Genomic DNA, 18620 nt, shown 5'->3' with positions numbered 1-18620 from the left:
AGTTGGATAGTTTTTGAGAAATTGCGCTCCAAAAAAGTCAGAAAAAGAAAAAAAAGAATAACTAGACACGATCTCGTTGCGAGCAACGAGGAGGTCTTCCGTCCGATTTTTGGAAGGAAATTTTACATCATCGACTTTGATTTTCGACAAAAAAACATGATATGGAAAAAAGAGTGGAGAACTAATGCTTTTTTGTATCACATTTTATACCTTCTCTTATATTGTTTTTTTAAATACTTGCATTTCTTCAAATTAAGATAGAAAAGATTAAACTTATTTACCTCTGGCTCCTAAAAAACCCTTAAAGGGTATATGCAATGCAAACTCGTTTTTTTATATTTTGTTACACTCAAAGAGATAAGACGATAGAAAAAAACCGCATCGAAATCCGTTCGATATTAACGGAGTTACAGCGCTTCAAATTCGTCTATTTATACCTGAACCGGAAATCCAATTAAGCCAAATACGAAACACTCGATATAGTGGCTCTGCTTGTGTGACGTCACAACGAGGACGATGGCGGCGAATACAAGTCAACACAGCGACGAAAGCAGCGAGAGTTTAGACCTTATGATGGAAGCCGGGTCGTCCAGTTTCGAAGAAATGGAAGACAATGTACCCCTAGGCACACAGCCTTATCTGTTTGAACCTGAGGCCAGCTCGGATGAAGAAATTAACCAGCAATCTTCCCCAGAGTCAACCGACGAAGACCGACTGGGAAACACCGATTGGTATGTGTTTAAAAACCCCGTTGCGCATATATTTTGCCAATAAATCATTCTTTTAATCATGTACAATATTTTTTAATTAAATATTTATCAGTTTCTTTCTTCATAACGTTGGTATGTACATATCCAATTGCATTTATACAAATATTTTCAAAATGGCTTCTTGCTAACTTCGTCATTAATTACCAACAATTTAGCCTTTACAATCGGAAGCGGTAATTATCTTGATAATAAGATAGGGTAACTCATCCAGATTATGTTGAGCCCTCAATTGGCAAACATCTTTAATTGTAATTAAATGTACATGTTATTCTCATTAATGTGGATACAACTATTATAGGTGCTCATGTGGTAACTGCCCTCCAATGTCAACCATTGAGGAGTCAGTGTGCTGTCATGAGATCCCTCAAGTCATGACAGTTTTGGAGGAGGATCCTGGAAAGCCATGCATCATAGAGCACAATGGCTTTGAACCTGTGTGTCTGCACCCTTCCAGTCTGCGTACGGCGTACTACAACTACAGACAGCATTATGACAACTTGCCAGAATCCAACCAGTATGTATACTTATTTGGTAGAAAATGTATAACATAAAACTCAGTAGCTTTATGAAAACAATTTAATTAGATACATTTATGAATGTAGCAATAGTAACATGTTATATCTTCCACGATTATAACTATTCATTAATATATATAACAGTATTTCATCTTTATTTCTCAGTAAGAGAAAATCAAAAATCATTTGAAAAAAAACAAACTACTCTGCAATAAGTAACAATGATATCAGAAAAGCATTGATGAATATTTAAACATAAAAAACATTTTCAGGCGCATGCGGTACATCGGGTACAGACAGCTTGCCAGATGGTGTTGGGGATGGTTGGGGAAGCATGTTCGCGTACCACTTCCTGCCTGTGCTGTCCAAAAGATCCGCAACACATATCCGGCAGAAGACGGTGTATACCAGGGATTCAACATGGCTTAATTCCTTCTGTAACGTGTGAGCATCTGATCTACTGCATCTTCTTTCTCTGGATGTAAGAACTGTTCACAAAGTGGTGGTGGAGCCTCTCCAACGTCATCACAGTGTGGCATCTTGGTGTCCCTGGCCCGGCTTTTTGCAGCGTTCATGAGGACAGCAACATAATCTGAATTTTGAAATGATAAGTTGATTTACTCTGACTGAATAAATTACCATTGTAACATGTATGTGCATATCTGTGATATCATGATAAGTTATATTAATTAAATTTACCATAAGTACTCCGAGTCTTGACTTTCTTTACGGTGAATTCCCCCTTCTTTTGCTTGGGAAACACAATGCTGTATTGCAGATTCCCTTCTCTGGTGGCTGCCTGGGCCTTTTCCGAGTTTTCATTATAATGAAGAGCTGCTAGTGTTAGGCTACAATAAACATAAAGCCAGTTTACATGAATATAAATCAACTAATTTTCTTGAAAAAAGGAAATATTAACAAATGTTTATAAAAGTGCAAAAAATTTACATACCGACTCTGCATTCCAAAGTATGAAAACTTGTACATCTTTGGGGCGAACTGGTTTATGATGGAGTGGTACGCTTCTAAACTTGATGTTTGAAATGATGGTGAAAGCATTGGGATATCTCTCTTCATTTGTCGGCTGTTCACTATAAGTTCCAACTTTTCCATCACCTTTGTTCCTGAAATAAAATATTGATTAGCTTTGTTTAGCTTAATTCAGAGTGAAATTTTTTCGTGACAAGTGAATAGTAAGATTAAAAGTAAATACAAACAAATGAGTTGATCTAACCTGGTCTAAGCCATCTTTTTCGCCTAGTAGTTGGGTCTAGATCCCCATGTTCACACTGCTGAAACTGTTCCCCATGACCATCATGTATGTTCTGGATGTGGTTTGTTATGCTTGTCCACTTTTCCCATTTCAACTCATCATCTTCATCTTCTTGTGTGGAGGAAGGCACCCAGTACAAATGGTTGACTAAACTCTTGATCCAGTCCCTCAGGTCCTCGCACTCCTTTTCTTTACTGAGAGCCAGGAGCTTCTTTTTCAAACCTGACAAATATTCATAGAAAAAATTATAAAACCTGTATATTTTCTATGACAATCAATAGATGAGTAATACTCTTCAATTAATAGATGTAAAAAATTAATTTTAGGATGAATGGTATTTTTTTTTTTTTTGGTTACCTTTGGCAACGTGCCAGACATCAATATTGTGAGTTGTCTCGGGCAAGTTTTCCCGCAGCCACTTGGCAACCTGGAGATGTCTGTCAGTGACGATTTGGCCAATTGGAACTCCATTCTGCTCAAAGTAATTGATTCCTCTAATCAGTCCTTCCTTCTCCATGTTGCAACTTCCATGAACCTCATTACTCTAATAAAAAGATACAATTGCTTGAATACTCCGAACAAATATTTTAGTTTCAACTCTAAAATTGCAGAGTAAGCACTTATTTAAGAGTAGGTTCCATATCTTATAAAGCTATTCTTTCATTGCTTTTTACCTGTATGAGCTGCAGATCCACCACCATGTTCTTTTCAAGGTCCATTAGGGTGTAACTTCCGAATTTTGCACAATGGCCAGGTGTGTCTGCCCTTCCATCACCACCAAGATGAACATGTCGACCTGAATTCTGTGCTTCTTGCATGTACGATGCTTGCTGGTCTCTCCACACCTCAATCACTACTGGATGTAGATAACACTGTTGGTGATACATGAATGTTCTGTAGGAAATGGACGCCATGTTCAGAAATTGGAACATCCGGGTTGCTTTGCTTGGTAAAGATCCCGAGAACAGCAATGCACACGACAGTTCAAAATTTCCAGCAGGAATGCTACCAATGAAGGGTTGACTGCTCCAAGTTCTCTGGAATGCGCAAAATCCACAATCCTGGGTGATAGTGATGAATGATCCCTTTATCTGCTGAATTTCCCCATATGTTGGTTGTGCACATGATGGACAATTTCCAAATAGGTCCATGAGCTGACCTTCATAAACAAGAAACTTTCTTTCACGATCATTCCTATGAAAAAAAAGTCATTCTTATTACACAGTACAAACAATTTGCATGGAATAAAAAAAACCAAATATGTACCACACAATCTCTTTTTCTAGCCTGAGATTAATTTTTTTACATGATATTTCAATGTTACCATTCCTTTATTAGAAATTTTTTAAAAATAAGCATTCATAAAATCAAAAAAAAAGAGAGAAAGATTACCCTAGATCACTTCCGTCAGTGTCATCAGACTCGATGGACTGGAAGGATTCATCAGGATCTTCTACCTCATCCTGGATGCTGTCAGTTTCCTCAGTGGCAAACGACTCATCGAGTGTTGGAACATTTATGGGTTGTGCTCCTAAAGGAGGGGCTGGTAGTAGATTACAACTTATTCCTATTTCTCTCGTTGTCACCTTTTCAACAGCTTGTACCCCTAGAAAAGTCAGAGAAAATTCAGATTTTTTTTTTGCTTACCCATGAACATAAAATTTATATAACTGAATACACACAACATGTTTTAGGAGAAAGAGAGAAAGAAAGAGAGGGAGAGAGAAAGAAATCATTTTGAAAATACTAAGTCAATAGTGGTTTCCATCTATTCCACTGGGTATCAAACTTCAGAGAAATTGTTTTTCATTATTAAATAAGATCTGGAAATTTTAAACAAAGAAAAAACAATTTATCGGATAAAATAAGATGACACATGTCAAAATATCATGTAATAAAATTCTACTTTAAAATCTAGAAACTAACATACCTTTATCACAAGTCTTCCACTTTGTCTGAGTGAAAAGTGATCTTCTCTGGGGTTTTGGCATAGAAAGTTGAGACCCGACAGATCTGGTCTCCTTCTTGGGGGGAGTTGGGGTATCTGCAACCTAAAATCAAACGAAGAAAAATTAGTAATCATTTCTTTGTCTCTTGGTTTAATAAAGCTATTTTAATTTCATATTTTCATTATTAGACAATAAAAATTATGTTTTATTATTTCTAAAACAAAATATATACCTGGTCTATAATCTGAGACAAAAAGTTTTCTGCACTTCCATCAGTCTGCAAAGGATCCTCATTAGACTCTGCAAGAGCACTCTCCTTCTGCATCTCGAAGTCCAGCAAAATCTGAAGTCACATAAAAAGTGTTCAAAAATCAAGTTGCATATAATTAAGAAATTATCTCAAAATCAATTTTAAGAATGAAGATAACCAGTCATAAAAATGAAAAAAAAACCTATGTAATGACTGAATTCACAATGACTGAATGAGGAAATCGTTATTTTACTGACTATGAAAGACAATATTGAGCTATCTATAAAGTCTGAATTCATGTGTAAAATATTATTTCATAAATTAATATAATGAAGAAATAACGTAAAAGATATATTATAATCAATATTATAAGTTGTGGTCACTATATAAAAAAAGAAAATAAAACTAAATTAGTAAATATACCCGCTGAGATTCCCTCTTGAGAAAAGCTCTCCTTGGCTTCTTGGGTGTGCTGGTCAGGATTGCAGGGGATATGTCGTCTTCAGCCCTACGTTTTCCCAATACAGGTGTTTCATCTCCATGGGGACGTTTAGTCTGTATAGTTGGAACAGCGTCTCTTTCCAACTCTTTCCGCTGGACGGGAACTCCAACCGACTCCATTAGGCGATACTTGGCTGGGTAAGAATCCTCCGTGAAATGGGCAGAACAAAGCACAGATGCTTTCGTAGGACCGTTCCAATTTTTCCGGGAGTTGTGCACAAAGGCCGTCCACTGTCGAAGAATAGCAGGACGATCGAATGGAAACTGATGTAAGCTCACACCATCGGATTTTCTTCTGCTACAACCTCCAGCAACACACATCCTTCGTCCTTTGCCGCCAGAATTTACTCCATCCATGATGGCAAAATGTTCATAAACACTGTCTAAACTAATAATCTAAAGCTACGTACTATATCTACAAACTGTCGTATATCCTTAGTGTCCACATATTTACACAAAAAAGCACCACAATACACGTAAAGACGATAAAATCACAGCGCTTTCTCTCACTGTTTACCGTTATTCAAAACATGGCTGTCCTCGTTGTGACGTCACAGCCTGTGTATACAAAAAAGCGCGCGTTTCAGTAAACCGTTCAGGTAAGAATTCGGGTTTTATCGGAATATCTCCGTTATTACTCGGCCGATTTCGATGAAATTTTCGGAACATGCTCAGTTTAATTAGATCTTTCTATTGTAGTAAAAATCGTTTGACATTGCATATACCCTTTAATAGGTAACGCAAGAGAAAATCATTATATTGTTAGGATATATAAACGTATTATACCTAATTCAGCTTAAATAACCTTTCACAAAATAGCTCTTAGTAAAACGCTATAGATTAAAGACTTTAGAGCCCTTTGATCCCCTAATTTAAGGGACCAGCCCCTTTTTCTTAAAATCAAATGCAAGGCCATTTCATTCTATACACATTTTGTCAACAAATGTTTAGAAATTCGTTACCGTTCTTGAGATATATAGGAAAGAAGGTTTTAGGGGCCGATCCCTTATATCCATGTAGGGGTCTTTTAACGAAATTTTGAATGTTGCATTTTGTTAAGAACATCATTTTGAACAACTTTTCTTCTGTACTGCATTTCAAAATATTTTTCCTTTCTGAGATATGGGTAATCAGAATTTCGGACTTTTGGCCCCTAAAAACCCCTAATTACATAACACATGATAAAATCATTACATCGCTTAGATACATAACTGTGAGATAACCATATTTGCTTCTATAACATTTTACAAAATATCCCTCAGTAAAGGGCTATAGATAAAAGACTTTAGAGCCCTTTGATCCCTAATTTAAGGGACCAGCCCCTTTTTCTTGATATCAAATAAAAGGTCACTTAATTCTAAACAAATTTTGTCCAACAAGTTTTTAGAAATTTGTTACCTTTTTGAGATATATGAGAAAGAAGGTTTTAGGGGCCGATCCCTTATCTCCTTATAGGGGCCGTTTAACGAAATTTTGAAGGTTGCATTTTGTTAAGAACATCATTTTGAACAACTTTTCTTCTGTACTGCATTTCAAAATATTTTTCCTTTCTTAGATATGGGTGATCAGAGTTTTGGACATTTGGCCCCTAAAAACCCCAAATTACGTAACACATGATAAAATCATTACATCGCTTAGATACATAACTGTGAGATAAACATATTTGCTACTATAACATTTTACAAAATATCCCTCAGTAAAGGGCTATAGATAAAAGACTTTAGAGCCCTTTGGTTCCCTAATGTAAGGGGCCAGCCCCTTTTTCTTGATATCAAATAAAAGGTCACTTAATTCTAAACACATTTTGTTTAACAAGTGTTTACAAATTCGTTACCGTTCTGGAGATATATGAGAAAGAAGATTTTAGCGGCTGGTCCCTTATCTCCTTATAGGGGCCGTTTAACGAAATTTTGAAAATTGCATATTGTTAAAAACTTCATTTGAACAAATTTTCTTCTGTACTGCATTTCAAAATAGTTTTCCTTTCTGAGATATGGGTGATCAAAATTTTGGACTTTTGGCCCCTAAAAACCCTTAATTACCTAACACATGGAAAAATCATTACATTGCCTGGATACATAACTGTGAGATGAACATATTTGCTTATATAACATTTCACAAAATATCGTTTAGTAAAGGGCTACATATTAAAGACTTTAGAGCCGTTTAGTCCCCTTGTGTGAGGGGCTAGCCCCTTTTTCTTGATTTTAAAAGAAAGGTCTTGTAAATAGAAACTATTTTTACGTTACATGTTTTAACAAAATATTTTTCAGAAATTAGATAATTAAAGAAAACCACAAAAAATTAAAACGTTTTTTAATCCCAATTTTCGGGTCCAGGCGAGCTTCAAGGAAAATGGCTTCTTGACAAATCTAAAACAAGCAAACATATCTACAATAACCACTCTGTCTTGCATATAAATTTCAAGTCTCTAACTATAACGGTTCCTGAGGAGATGCGTGGACAACATCATGCTCCAAAATACAGGAAAAAGGGAGATAATTCAGAAGCGGAAGTGAATTTTCAGACAGGAAGTGGGATGCAAAGAGATATTCACCAAAGACATTATCCCTGTAAAAATCATTAAAATCGATTGAGAAATGGCTGAGATATTAAGGGTGTCTACCAAGGAGAAAAATAATAATAATATAGAAGAATGAGAACTCGTAGAAAAACAGTAAGGTCTTCCGCTGAAGACGAAAGACCTTAATCAAGAAAAAGAAACCGTAGAATAACAATAGGGTCTTCCGTTGGAAACGGAAGACCCTAAAAAGAATCCGAAGAAAAACAATAGGGTCTTCCGTTGGAAACGGAAGACCCTCAAAAGAAACCGAAGAATAACAAGAGGGTCTTCCGTTGGAAACTAATAATAAAGAAAAAGAAACCGTAGAATAACAGACGGGTTTTCCGTTGAAAACGGGAAACCCTAATAAAGAAATAGAAACCGTAGAATAACAAGAGGGTCTTCCGTTGTAAACGGAAGACCCTAATAATAAGAAACAGTAGAATAACAGAAGGGGTTTCCGTTGAAAACGGAAAACCCTAATAATCTTAACCCGCACAATAAAAGAGAGGTTTTCCGTTAGAAACGGAAGACCTTAAAAATAAATGTATTCAAACTATAATCAGGTCGAGACCACTATATTTTGTGACGTCTGCATGAATTTGCATACTAGATTAGGCATCTGTTTACTTTTATCGACAAACCAATCAGGTAATGAGTTGCAAGGCATTGTGGGCTACTACAAGTTTCAGTGTATACAAAGCGTATTGAAAATATATACCATTTTGAATTGTCTTTTGGAAACTCATTTTGAATGATTTTTCAGAATTTATGAAAGTAATATGGACAATTATGTCTGAACTTTAATTTCTATGCTCACATTTAAGAAATATTGCATATGAGGACTTATATCAACCTATTTAAATACCTCATTGTCAATGTTCAAAAGAGAGGTACCTCCTATTGAATTAAAAGCAGTGATTACTGTTTTTTTTCACGTGATACCCCATGTTTGGGACAACATTAGTAGAACGCGCGTTGATATTTTCTTCAGGGACATTCATCAGAATGCTTAACGGACAAACTACTTTATGCTGCATATAGCTTTGTTAAGAATTTTACCGGGAAATAAAAAAAACTTCATTATATTTTTATATTCATTATATAGAATTCGCTATATCTATGTTCGTACTAAACGAGTTTTACTGTATGAGTGTTCATTCTTTGCCTGATTTACATATTTATCGGGTTTTTTAGGTGCGTGTTTTTTTTCTTTCTTTCTGTTTAAAGCGACTCTTATCTTTAATGTCACGTTCAAAATATATATTGACATGTTAAATCATGCAATAAAGCAATAAATATGAACTGATTTTTTTTTTTCGTTTATAACGTCTTATCGATAGCATTTAAATGAAAAAATTATATGAGCATGTTAGAATACCAAACGTAGAGCACATGGTACCATGCTTTATGCAATGTACCGTTATTTTATAATGTTTGCAGCGTTCAATTCCTTTGAATGCGTAAGTATATACCATTTATCTTAAGTTATTTTCACTGTCATTTTATTTTTTCTAATGTACTAAAAAATATAAAATCAAATAATAATAATGTATAATATGTTTTAAGTGTACACACTTAATTTGTCGTAATATACTATTACCTTTTGCATAATTTAGTTTTTGATGTTAATAAACATTTTCTTTTTACTTCAAAGGAACAATTATATGATTATAAATTTCCGGTGTATACAACAGAGATATGTCCCAGAAATCAGACAGAATGGAAAAACCGATCGTCTGCTCTCCACTGTACAGATTTCGAAGGCTACATGTGTGTACCCAACGAAGACTTCACGATGTTGTTAGAATTCTGTTCAGTCAGGATATCAATCCAACCAGGTAAAAGAAAAATAGATGATTGTATAGTTTTGCAATTATAATAATAAGAACTAGAGACGAGCTCGTTGCAAGTAACGATTAGGTCTTCCGTCATAGCTGCGTCATATTTGTGACGTAATACAAAAACTTGATAGCTGACCATGGTACAATATTAGATGTATAAACACCTATTAAAAGAAATAAAGTATTATACTACATGTTTATAAGCAAATATAGATTTTAACACGTTGTCTATCGTTTGATTCGCCGCATTTTATTCACAGAGTGGAACTGTGGTTATGCCCGGTAAAAAGACCATTAGCAAACATTTATCGAACGCATGCGCCAAAGAATTTTTTAGTATATATGCGGAAATCCTGGAAATTTTACAGGGGGGTTGAAGAATAATTTTCTTTTTCGAGGAGGGGGAGCATGCGCGGATCAGGATTTTTTTTCGGGGTGGGGGTCGAGGGAAACTGACGGTTATTTGAGTTTGCCAAGGGATGTCTGAGGCATATTTTTGGTAAGTTTATAATGCACACGTAATTGAAAAAAATATTGCGGGGAGCGGGGGGTCTGGAACCCTTCCCTTCTAGACCCGCGCATGGAGAAGACCGATGTCGTTAATTTTACTATAATTTTAACCATTTTATTTAATTTTTCATTTTCAAAATTATCGGAATGCCAATATTACCTTTCAAAGCAGTTAAAACTTAAGATACGAAGCATTTAGTATCGGTGAGTATTGCGTCCGCGTACGAAAGAAATGGCAATATTCAAGAAATTCGGATGGACGATCTGGGTCCTAGGTCGATTGATTCTTTTTCAGAGTAAGAGCTACAGACCTGCAGTTAGAGATTGTCAAACTCTTATTGATTATGTCAATTTGTTTTGTCTCAAAGAATCATTTTTTTAATCAATAAAGTTTTACCTTAAAAAAAGAAAGAAATCGGGCTCAATTTCATAATCTAATAAAATTTCAAGAAACAATTCGTCATTGCTTTATCCGAAATATTGCATGGAAAAATGATTTACATCGCATTTTTTTAAACTATAAAAGGATACACAAAATTAACCTAGATTAACCGCTAACAAACAGGCATAAAGAGAGACTGAGAACTAATTTCTCTTTTTTTTACATCAAAAGAAATTCAAGAATAAATCAAAATATATTTTTTCTTTATATGCGTTAATGGAAACGTAGATCAGCAAGGGGTTCTTTGTCTTGCAAGCACCTACTTAATAGATTGTTGCACGGGTCTAAAACCATGACAAATATCGAAAAGGCAATATTGTGGGTGAAGGATAAATGTGTACATGTAGTTTGTTTTTGAGGTTTATTTTTGATACATGAAATAATATTTATCTGGATCAGTTTTGTTTGTTGTTTTGTTTATTAACAAGAGGCCAATTGGCCTTAACGGTCACCTGAGTAGCATATATCCCATACACAAACTTGTCATGGAGTCTCATATATGCATCTAATTATTTAATTTCATACTGGAGTAGAACAATTATAAAGAACTATATATGATAAGAGTTAAATTTGGCCCCCATAATTCGCCATTTTTTAAGTGTTTCGGGTACAATAAAATGTTAAATAATTTTTTAGAAGAGTTGATATAAAATATATTTTTCATCTACATGTATTTATTTGATTTATTTGCACTCACTGGCAGTATATGACGCCAGAAGTGACGCCATTTCTATAATTTAATCAAAATCAGCCAAAAATTGACATTTTTCTTATCTATTTACGAATGGGAAAAATAGAGCACATGCTTGAACAAAGAAATTTTTTTTGTCACTTATTAGTCTTGGCTAGATAGATCTCTGATTAAAATATTTTATTTGTTCAAGAACGCTCTCAATGTTTTCGGAAGGAAAAACTGCTTGAAAACAAGCTGTTTTACGCTAAAAATGCAGAAATGGCGGGAAAAGGTTGTCTTTACAATGTCATATTTCTAAATTGCGGGCACTTGAACCAAAATGAATATTATGTAAACACATCACATACATATCTGTACTAAGAAAACAAAGAATGATAGTAAAATGATGATGTTCATTTTAAGGGGCCATTTTAGGCCCTTATCATATATAGTCCTTTATAATGACGACCACATTTCAAAAAGAACTGTGAAACCTATAATTTTGGTGAAAAACTAAAAGATCTGGTCTACAAAATAATGTTTTCCTTTCAGGTGTATGGGAGTAAAGAAGATATTATTTAAACGTTATATGAATTAACATCCATACATCCATTTTGGCCCTGCCTTAGAGTCAAAACCCATACCCCAGGGGACATGAAAATTAAAATTTCAGTAGCGGACTTCCTGGTTAACATAATTATCAGTCAGTTTTTTTATACCGATGTGTTAGAATAGAGAAGAACATTTTTAAACATGATATGCATTAACACTATATTGCCATATTGCCCCCCCCCCTTTCATGTCCTGAACCCCTGACCCAGGGGCCATGAATTTCACAATTTAGGTAAAGGAGATTGTGGATATCATAACCATGTATTCAGTTTTTTGCCCACATGTGTGGGAGTAGAAATGAAAATTTTCTAAGATTTAAAACAGTATTACTATATGGCCATATTGGCCCCACCCTAAAGGCTGAACACCTAAGAAAGGGGTCATGAATTTCACAATTAAGGTAGAGGGCCTCATGAACATCATAACCATGCATTTAGTTTTTAACAAATATATATGGGAGTAGAGAAGAAGATTTTCTAAGATTTAATACATTTTTACTATTTGGCCATATTAGCCCCAACCTAGAGCCTGATCCCCTGACTAAGGGGTCATGCATTTCACAATTAAGGTAGAGGGCTTCATGGACATCATAACCATGCATTTAGTTTTTAACAAATATATATGGGAGTAGAGAAGAAGATTTTCTAAGATTTAATACATTTTTTACTATTTGGCCATATTGGCCCCACCCTAGAGCCTGAACCCCTGACCCAGGGGTCATGAATTTCACAATTTAGGTAAAGGGCTTCATGGACATCATAACCATGCAATCAGTTTTTTTTCCTCACATGCGTGGAAGTAGAGAAGAAGATTTTTGAAAATTAGGCTTTTTTGCATATTTTGCCCCGTCCATGGCACCCCAGGGGTGGTAGAGCCATAATTTTCACAATTTACATTCTTCTTACCATAGAAATGCTTGACACCAAAAATGGCAACGATTGGCCTGTTAGTTTTCAAGAAGAAGTTAAAAATGTAAAATTATTAACGCACGGCGCACGACGCACGACGACGGACGAAGACCAATTGCAATAGGTCACCTGAGTGACTCGGGTGCCCTAAAAAGGGGAATAAAGAAAATGAGTAATTTCCAGGCACGTAGAATCGTTTTTGAAAGTGTGTGTGATGGGGGGGGGGGGGGCAAACTCATCCAACAAAAAAAAAAAAGGAATTTTGAATTTTCCAAAATCTTCACAATCCAATCCGGGGGAGGGGGGGGGGGGGGGCTTAGTATATTAAAAACTTCAATTTCACTCCTAATTTCATGATTTTAATTTCATACCATTCTTTTAGCATACTCCCAAAATAGTGGGGGGGGGGGGGCAACTCCATGATAATTCAATTTTTTATATGTAAATTTTTAAAAATTAGTTGCTGCGAGAAAAAGTGGGTAGGGTAGCATGCCCCCATGCTCCCCCCCCCCTCCCCCCGATTCAACGTGCCTGAATATTCCGATATGAAGTCAAGCATATTTTATTACATTTAAAATGTTTAAAATTAAGTAAGAATTTTCTATTCTGAGTGAGCAGATATGGGAAAACAAAATTGAAAAAGAACAAACCAATATCATATTTGATTCCGGACAATATATCCCTATATTGAGATCATAACAATTACTGGAAGATTATTCACTTGATCACCTTTTTGTGTTAAAACAAAATGCTCTGGTTTACATTTTTAGGATTCTTAAATATATGGATCCATTTACTATTATCTTATCCAAATTCAAAAACAGAAAACCTTTTCTGAAAATTTAAAAACTGTGGCAATTTACCATACACTGTGAGTAAAACATGCATGTAAAACCTTCAATAGTCTATGATAAAGAAAGATAACCCTCGCTGACTGAAGCAATTTTTGTTGCAAACCTATACAACAAAGTGCTATGCTCAACTAAAATGCAGCGCTTCAATATGTTTTGTATTATGAATTGAAAATGTATTTAACTATATATTATTTTCATGTACAATTCATATTTTGAAGTTTATGCTGCGATAGTAAAACTTAGCTTTTTCTAATCACTAAGTCTAGTTTTCTTCATATCATGATTAGAAACATTATCAATTTTTGAAAAATCTAGCAGCGCTTCATCACTTCAACTTTGTTTCATATGAATCGGTTGATATTGACTTTAATGAAAATCAATATGAATTTTTTTTTAAAAAATATATGGCAAAATCAATAGCAGAGGGATATTACAATTTAAAGCATGTTGGAAAAAAGAAATATTGTATCAAGCAGTTATTATGCGTAGATCATGCATGCACACTTCTATGGTTTTCACAATTACATGTATCAGTTTCTACACGTACTTAATAAGGAGAAATACATTTCCAAAGAGATGATATCGGTAACTTATAGTTCACGTAACAGTTTACTTCCAGCTTGTCTTCTGCTACATGCAAGCTCGTGTGTAAACCTGATTTAGAAATAGGTATCATGACCGGTTTGGGGGGGGGGTTGTCATCGCAACAAGATTGTGTACTAGCGTACTAGATTGTACATTCATTTCTAATTTATAATTGATGTTGAATTATTATTAAAAAACAAAATCATTAATTAATTATAACATGCAGTCTGGAAAGTTAACTGGAAGAACTAAAATGCCAGGGGGGTTTGTTTTCTTCAACTGCTGGACGATTTCATTTGTCTTAAATTTATAGGGTGTAAGGATGCCCGTCTACTAAATACACAATCATGCCCACACGTCAACCGATTACAAATGGCTGTAATATGGATTTATAAATCGTTCTAAAAGAATGAATCTGATATATCATTGTTAACAATTCAAAACTTTGAACGATTAAATTGGTTTTTATACTTACCCCAACCCTTACGAAAGAATCAATCCTGACCAATGGAAATTTTATTTACATGACTCCGCGCCGGAATGTCTCATTAATTTTTCGCAGTTACATGCATAGTAGACGAGTCCAAAAAAGGAACTTTTGAGACACATCATACAATGTGACCATATACCGTGAATGCAGTTTACTTTTCGTCTATTTTCTTATTTTGAGAGTCTTTCGAATCATTGCTTAAAAAAGAGAGAAAACCTTGAATATTGTTAATCTTTATGTTATATAACATGTGAAACTGTTTTCATTCTACCCACAAGCTTGAAATAATGAAATAATTTTAATGAAAACAATATAAATAGTCGTCATAAATCCCGTATCTAACGACATATTGCCACTTGGATCTGCGCGTCATTTTAATGAATTTATGAACAGCGGCAAATTCTAAAATGTATTTTTAAAGGTAATGTAAGTCTGTAGCCCTAGTATGAAAAATTTCGGATGGTAGACAATTTTTCCGGGATCCAGACCGAGAGCTACATATATGCAGCTAAGGTAACTAATAATGCTTCCAATGAAATACTTTGTTTAGTACTGAAAGCTTTTAAGAAAGCAATACTTATATTTGTTTAAAGAATAACACCCCAATACCTCGTCTTACATTCGCTATTTGTAGAACAAGCAGAACCAGTATCAGTCTGACCCTCACCATATACATTGTTCGAATTTAATTGCCCTAGCATTGCATTGCTTTGCATGTACACAATTTCGTTTAAAAATTAAACACTTAAAGTGTTTATCTACATGGCTAATAATTTATTTGTACACATAACGTAAACACGTGATTCAAAATAACCCAGACGGAAAACGGTAAAGAATTCAGTCATTGAGTCTACATTTTAAAGAACTTGTAAAAAAAAAAACACATTGCGGGTCTGAATGTTTGTTAATATGTCACTCTATCAATATACAGTTTGTTAATTATTTTCGATTGCTAAGGCTAGAGCGTATTTGATGAACATTGAACAACATTTTTTCAATGCCACTTTTTTTTTCATGGAAGATAGCGAGTACAATCATAAGGCATTTATAAAATTTATTTAATTACCTCTTTAGAATTGTGTATGGAATAAATAATTTATAAATTACTGCTAAAGGTTGCTTGGTATTTTCGTTTTAGATGTTTTGCAAATAAAAAACGTGAAACGCGGGGCAAGTGATAATTAATATCCCTAATAACCGTAACTTAAAATAAGCGGCTTCGGATTCAAATATTACCGTATACGAATAATAAGTTCACTTTTTAAAATCATATCCACGATGATAAGATTATCTCCATCGTAAATCAGTGTTTTGTTTTGCTTTAAAAGAAAGCAATCCCGTGTTCGTTTAAATTGCCAGCGTACATTTGCCATGTCAGTAATACACATTGTGCTTTATATGACGGTCGTGTACTTACGTATTGTAGAAAAGTTGAGTTTAATATCAATTCTATGTAAGAATCAAAGATTTATAAATGGGTCCGGCCACGCATAGTCACCAATTTTCCTTATATATCATACATGGACACACCTAGGTGTAAAACGCAAAAAAGCATCAAAAGTTGGTTGCTAGGGGTAACCGTTGCCATAGGAATTGAGGCTAAAGATGGGAAAATAGCAAAACTTACCTACTTTGAAGCCATATTAGAAGGTTTTGCCCACTAATGTAAACTATCAAAGACATAAAAGAGCCTTTGTCCTATTTTCAATTATTTAATCATATCAAAACATTGATGGAGAAACCAATACTTTTAAAATGTTACCATGGAAACCATTACAAATTTTTGAAATCAGTTTTTTGCGGTTTTTTAATAAGCCGAAATAAGAAACTGTTAAATTTTTTACATCTATATCAATGTCCATGCTATATATATTTTATTATGAAAATTGACATCCGTTGCTATGGCAACAAGGCAAAAAAAAAATAGGAAAAATTAAGAGAATGAAGATGATTTTGATATGCTTTAAATACCAATTTTAGAATTTTTTTGCAATTGTTTTAGTTGGAACTTGTGAAAATATATCTAAATTTCCATTACATACCACAAAATGCTTTGTTATGCAACAGAGAAGTGTTGTTGCTATGGAAAATTAAGTTGCGTAAAAAATCACAAAATCTTACTTTTTGAAAAGTCCATAACAACGGCAGTTTTTTTTTTATTTCAGATTTTCTTCAAATGTCATTTAAGTTAAGGACATACTTTATTTTTTCTCACCATTTGATTTTATATATTTATTCATTATAAGGGATTAATATCCATTTAAAGATGCTTAAAAATATTATAATTTTCCTTATTTTAAAGCTTGTTACCATAGCAATGGTTCTCAATATTCATATTTAAATTCTTAATTGCACAATCATAATGGTGTTGACCAAAACATCCAAGAATTGCACTTTTTATTCAAATTAAATGAAGAAAACAGATTTTAAAATTTATGTTAGGTAACCATGGAAACGCTCTAAAAATATGCGTTTCTCTACAAATTGTTTTCTTTCTTTTAAAAAATGACAACTGTTTTTAATGATATATTCTACCCTGGAAACCCCAAGTTCTGCTCATAACTCACAATATGTTCTCAAATAAGCATTAAAATGCCATTCTTACATCTTAACTATCGGTTACCATGGCAACGAGACCATATAGCAACAAACAAATGGTGTTAGGCTTTTTTACTCACCAAATTCTATCAAATTGTCAAGTATGAAGAAAATCCGTGACTATGTGTGGCCACCGAATTTTGATTCTTACATAGAATTGGTCTCAATTACCATGCATTGGAACCATTTTATTAACACATCTCCCAGTACTGAAACAATTCAAAATGTCTCCGTTACAGTAAAACAGTGGGGCGTTAAACATGTGTACGTCCAGCTCTACAAGTACATGCACTGTCGTCTAAGCGACGGCCTGAATACAGCTAGCGGCTCTACTATCGATCGGTTACCTGAGTCTCGTAATGCATCTAAATATAGAAAGGGGCACAGTAATGAGAAAAACAACAAAAATAAGGTCAAAGAGGTTCATCTTTATGAAATGAAAATGTACATATGAATAAAAACATTTGGGAATTTTATGTGGAATTATCTTTGCCCGATGCATGTATCAGTAAGTGCATTACAAGAAGCCCTTTTATAACCTCCTAAACGTGCGCACCCCACAAAAATGGACCGAACTGACAACATTTTTTTTTCTGCAAATACTGACTATAAATCATTTATAGTTGAATTGAATACCACGGAAGGATTCAAAATTAATTTCTTTACAACTTTGCTTCAATAATGCATTCGAAATTTTTATTCCTTTACAAGTTATTGACAAGAAACTTTTGACGCCTCTAACTCCCTAATTATAGGGGCCAGTCCCTTTTTCTGTATACCGAATGAAAAGTCTCGATAAGACCAAGAACTTTTAAAATACATCTTATAACAAATCATTATCAGGTAGAAAATTAAAACGGAAAATACGTGATTTTTTTGTATTTTTTTTCTAACCTTTGTTCCAACATCTATACCACTCTTTTTATTTGCATTTAAATAATAAATAAAATATGTCTCGCACAAATTCAATGTATCAGCTTGCAAACCAGAAAAGGTGGAAATATTATTCTCTGATGAAGGCCCGGTTTCTTCAAAACATATATCAACTTATAACAAAGAAAAGAAACTTTTATAAGGAACATATTTATAATATTTAAAATCCTACACAAAATTCAGACGGTATGTCCATCTTTGTTCAGGGTACATGTACATGTATATTTTTTAAACTATCCATTTTCGTTTTTCTTTAATTTTATTTATCTTTATCATTGAACATTGACGCATTACTTCAATTTATCGAGGAAAAGGGTTCCACGCCTGACCGCCGCTTATATATTTACCGA

The 18620-nt window shown here is 34.2% G+C and overlaps 3 protein-coding genes across 5 annotated transcripts; 1 reads left to right on the top strand and 2 right to left on the bottom strand.

The window, feature by feature from the left end:
• The first annotated feature begins 312 nt into the window (after positions 1 to 312).
• On the top strand, positions 313 to 1714 carry LOC128163977 (P2X purinoceptor 7-like). The gene is made up of 3 exons (XM_052827683.1): positions 313 to 731; positions 1069 to 1284; positions 1558 to 1714. Exons 1-3 carry the CDS (start codon positions 517 to 519, stop codon positions 1712 to 1714), a joined length of 588 nt encoding a protein of 195 aa, XP_052683643.1. The 5' UTR covers positions 313 to 516.
• On the bottom strand, positions 1574 to 4082 carry LOC128163974 (uncharacterized). Its single transcript, XM_052827680.1, has 7 exons — positions 3951 to 4082; positions 3233 to 3752; positions 2916 to 3102; positions 2520 to 2780; positions 2238 to 2409; positions 1985 to 2133; positions 1574 to 1877 (listed from the first exon to the last, which is right to left on the bottom strand). Exons 2-7 carry the CDS (start codon positions 3707 to 3709, stop codon positions 1711 to 1713), a joined length of 1413 nt encoding a protein of 470 aa, XP_052683640.1. The 5' UTR covers positions 3710 to 3752; positions 3951 to 4082; the 3' UTR covers positions 1574 to 1710.
• On the bottom strand, positions 3947 to 5984 carry LOC128163976 (THAP domain-containing protein 10-like). 3 transcript variants are annotated; one of them, XR_008240885.1, is made up of 5 exons: positions 5181 to 5978; positions 4740 to 4850; positions 4489 to 4609; positions 4306 to 4381; positions 4031 to 4164 (listed from the first exon to the last, which is right to left on the bottom strand). XR_008240885.1 is itself a non-coding variant. In XM_052827682.1 (4 exons), the coding sequence occupies exons 1-4, from the start codon at positions 5613 to 5615 to the stop codon at positions 3947 to 3949; spliced, it is 885 nt and encodes a 294-aa protein (XP_052683642.1). In that variant the 5' UTR covers positions 5616 to 5984. The 3 variants fall into 3 exon arrangements, 2 of the variants coding, with proteins under 2 accessions (XP_052683642.1, XP_052683641.1); XM_052827682.1 differs by lacking the exon at positions 4306 to 4381 and having other exon boundaries at positions 3947 to 4164; positions 5181 to 5984; XM_052827681.1 differs by lacking the exon at positions 4031 to 4164 and having other exon boundaries at positions 4243 to 4381.
• Positions 5985 to 18620: the final 12636 nt, after the last annotated feature.

The sequence above is a fragment of the Crassostrea angulata genome, chromosome 9 (genome assembly GCF_025612915.1).
Source record: "Crassostrea angulata isolate pt1a10 chromosome 9, ASM2561291v2, whole genome shotgun sequence".
Taxonomy (NCBI): domain Eukaryota; kingdom Metazoa; phylum Mollusca; class Bivalvia; order Ostreida; family Ostreidae; genus Magallana; species Magallana angulata.
Note: the sequence above shows the minus strand (reverse complement) of the source record. Positions and strands in the feature narration are given on the sequence as shown.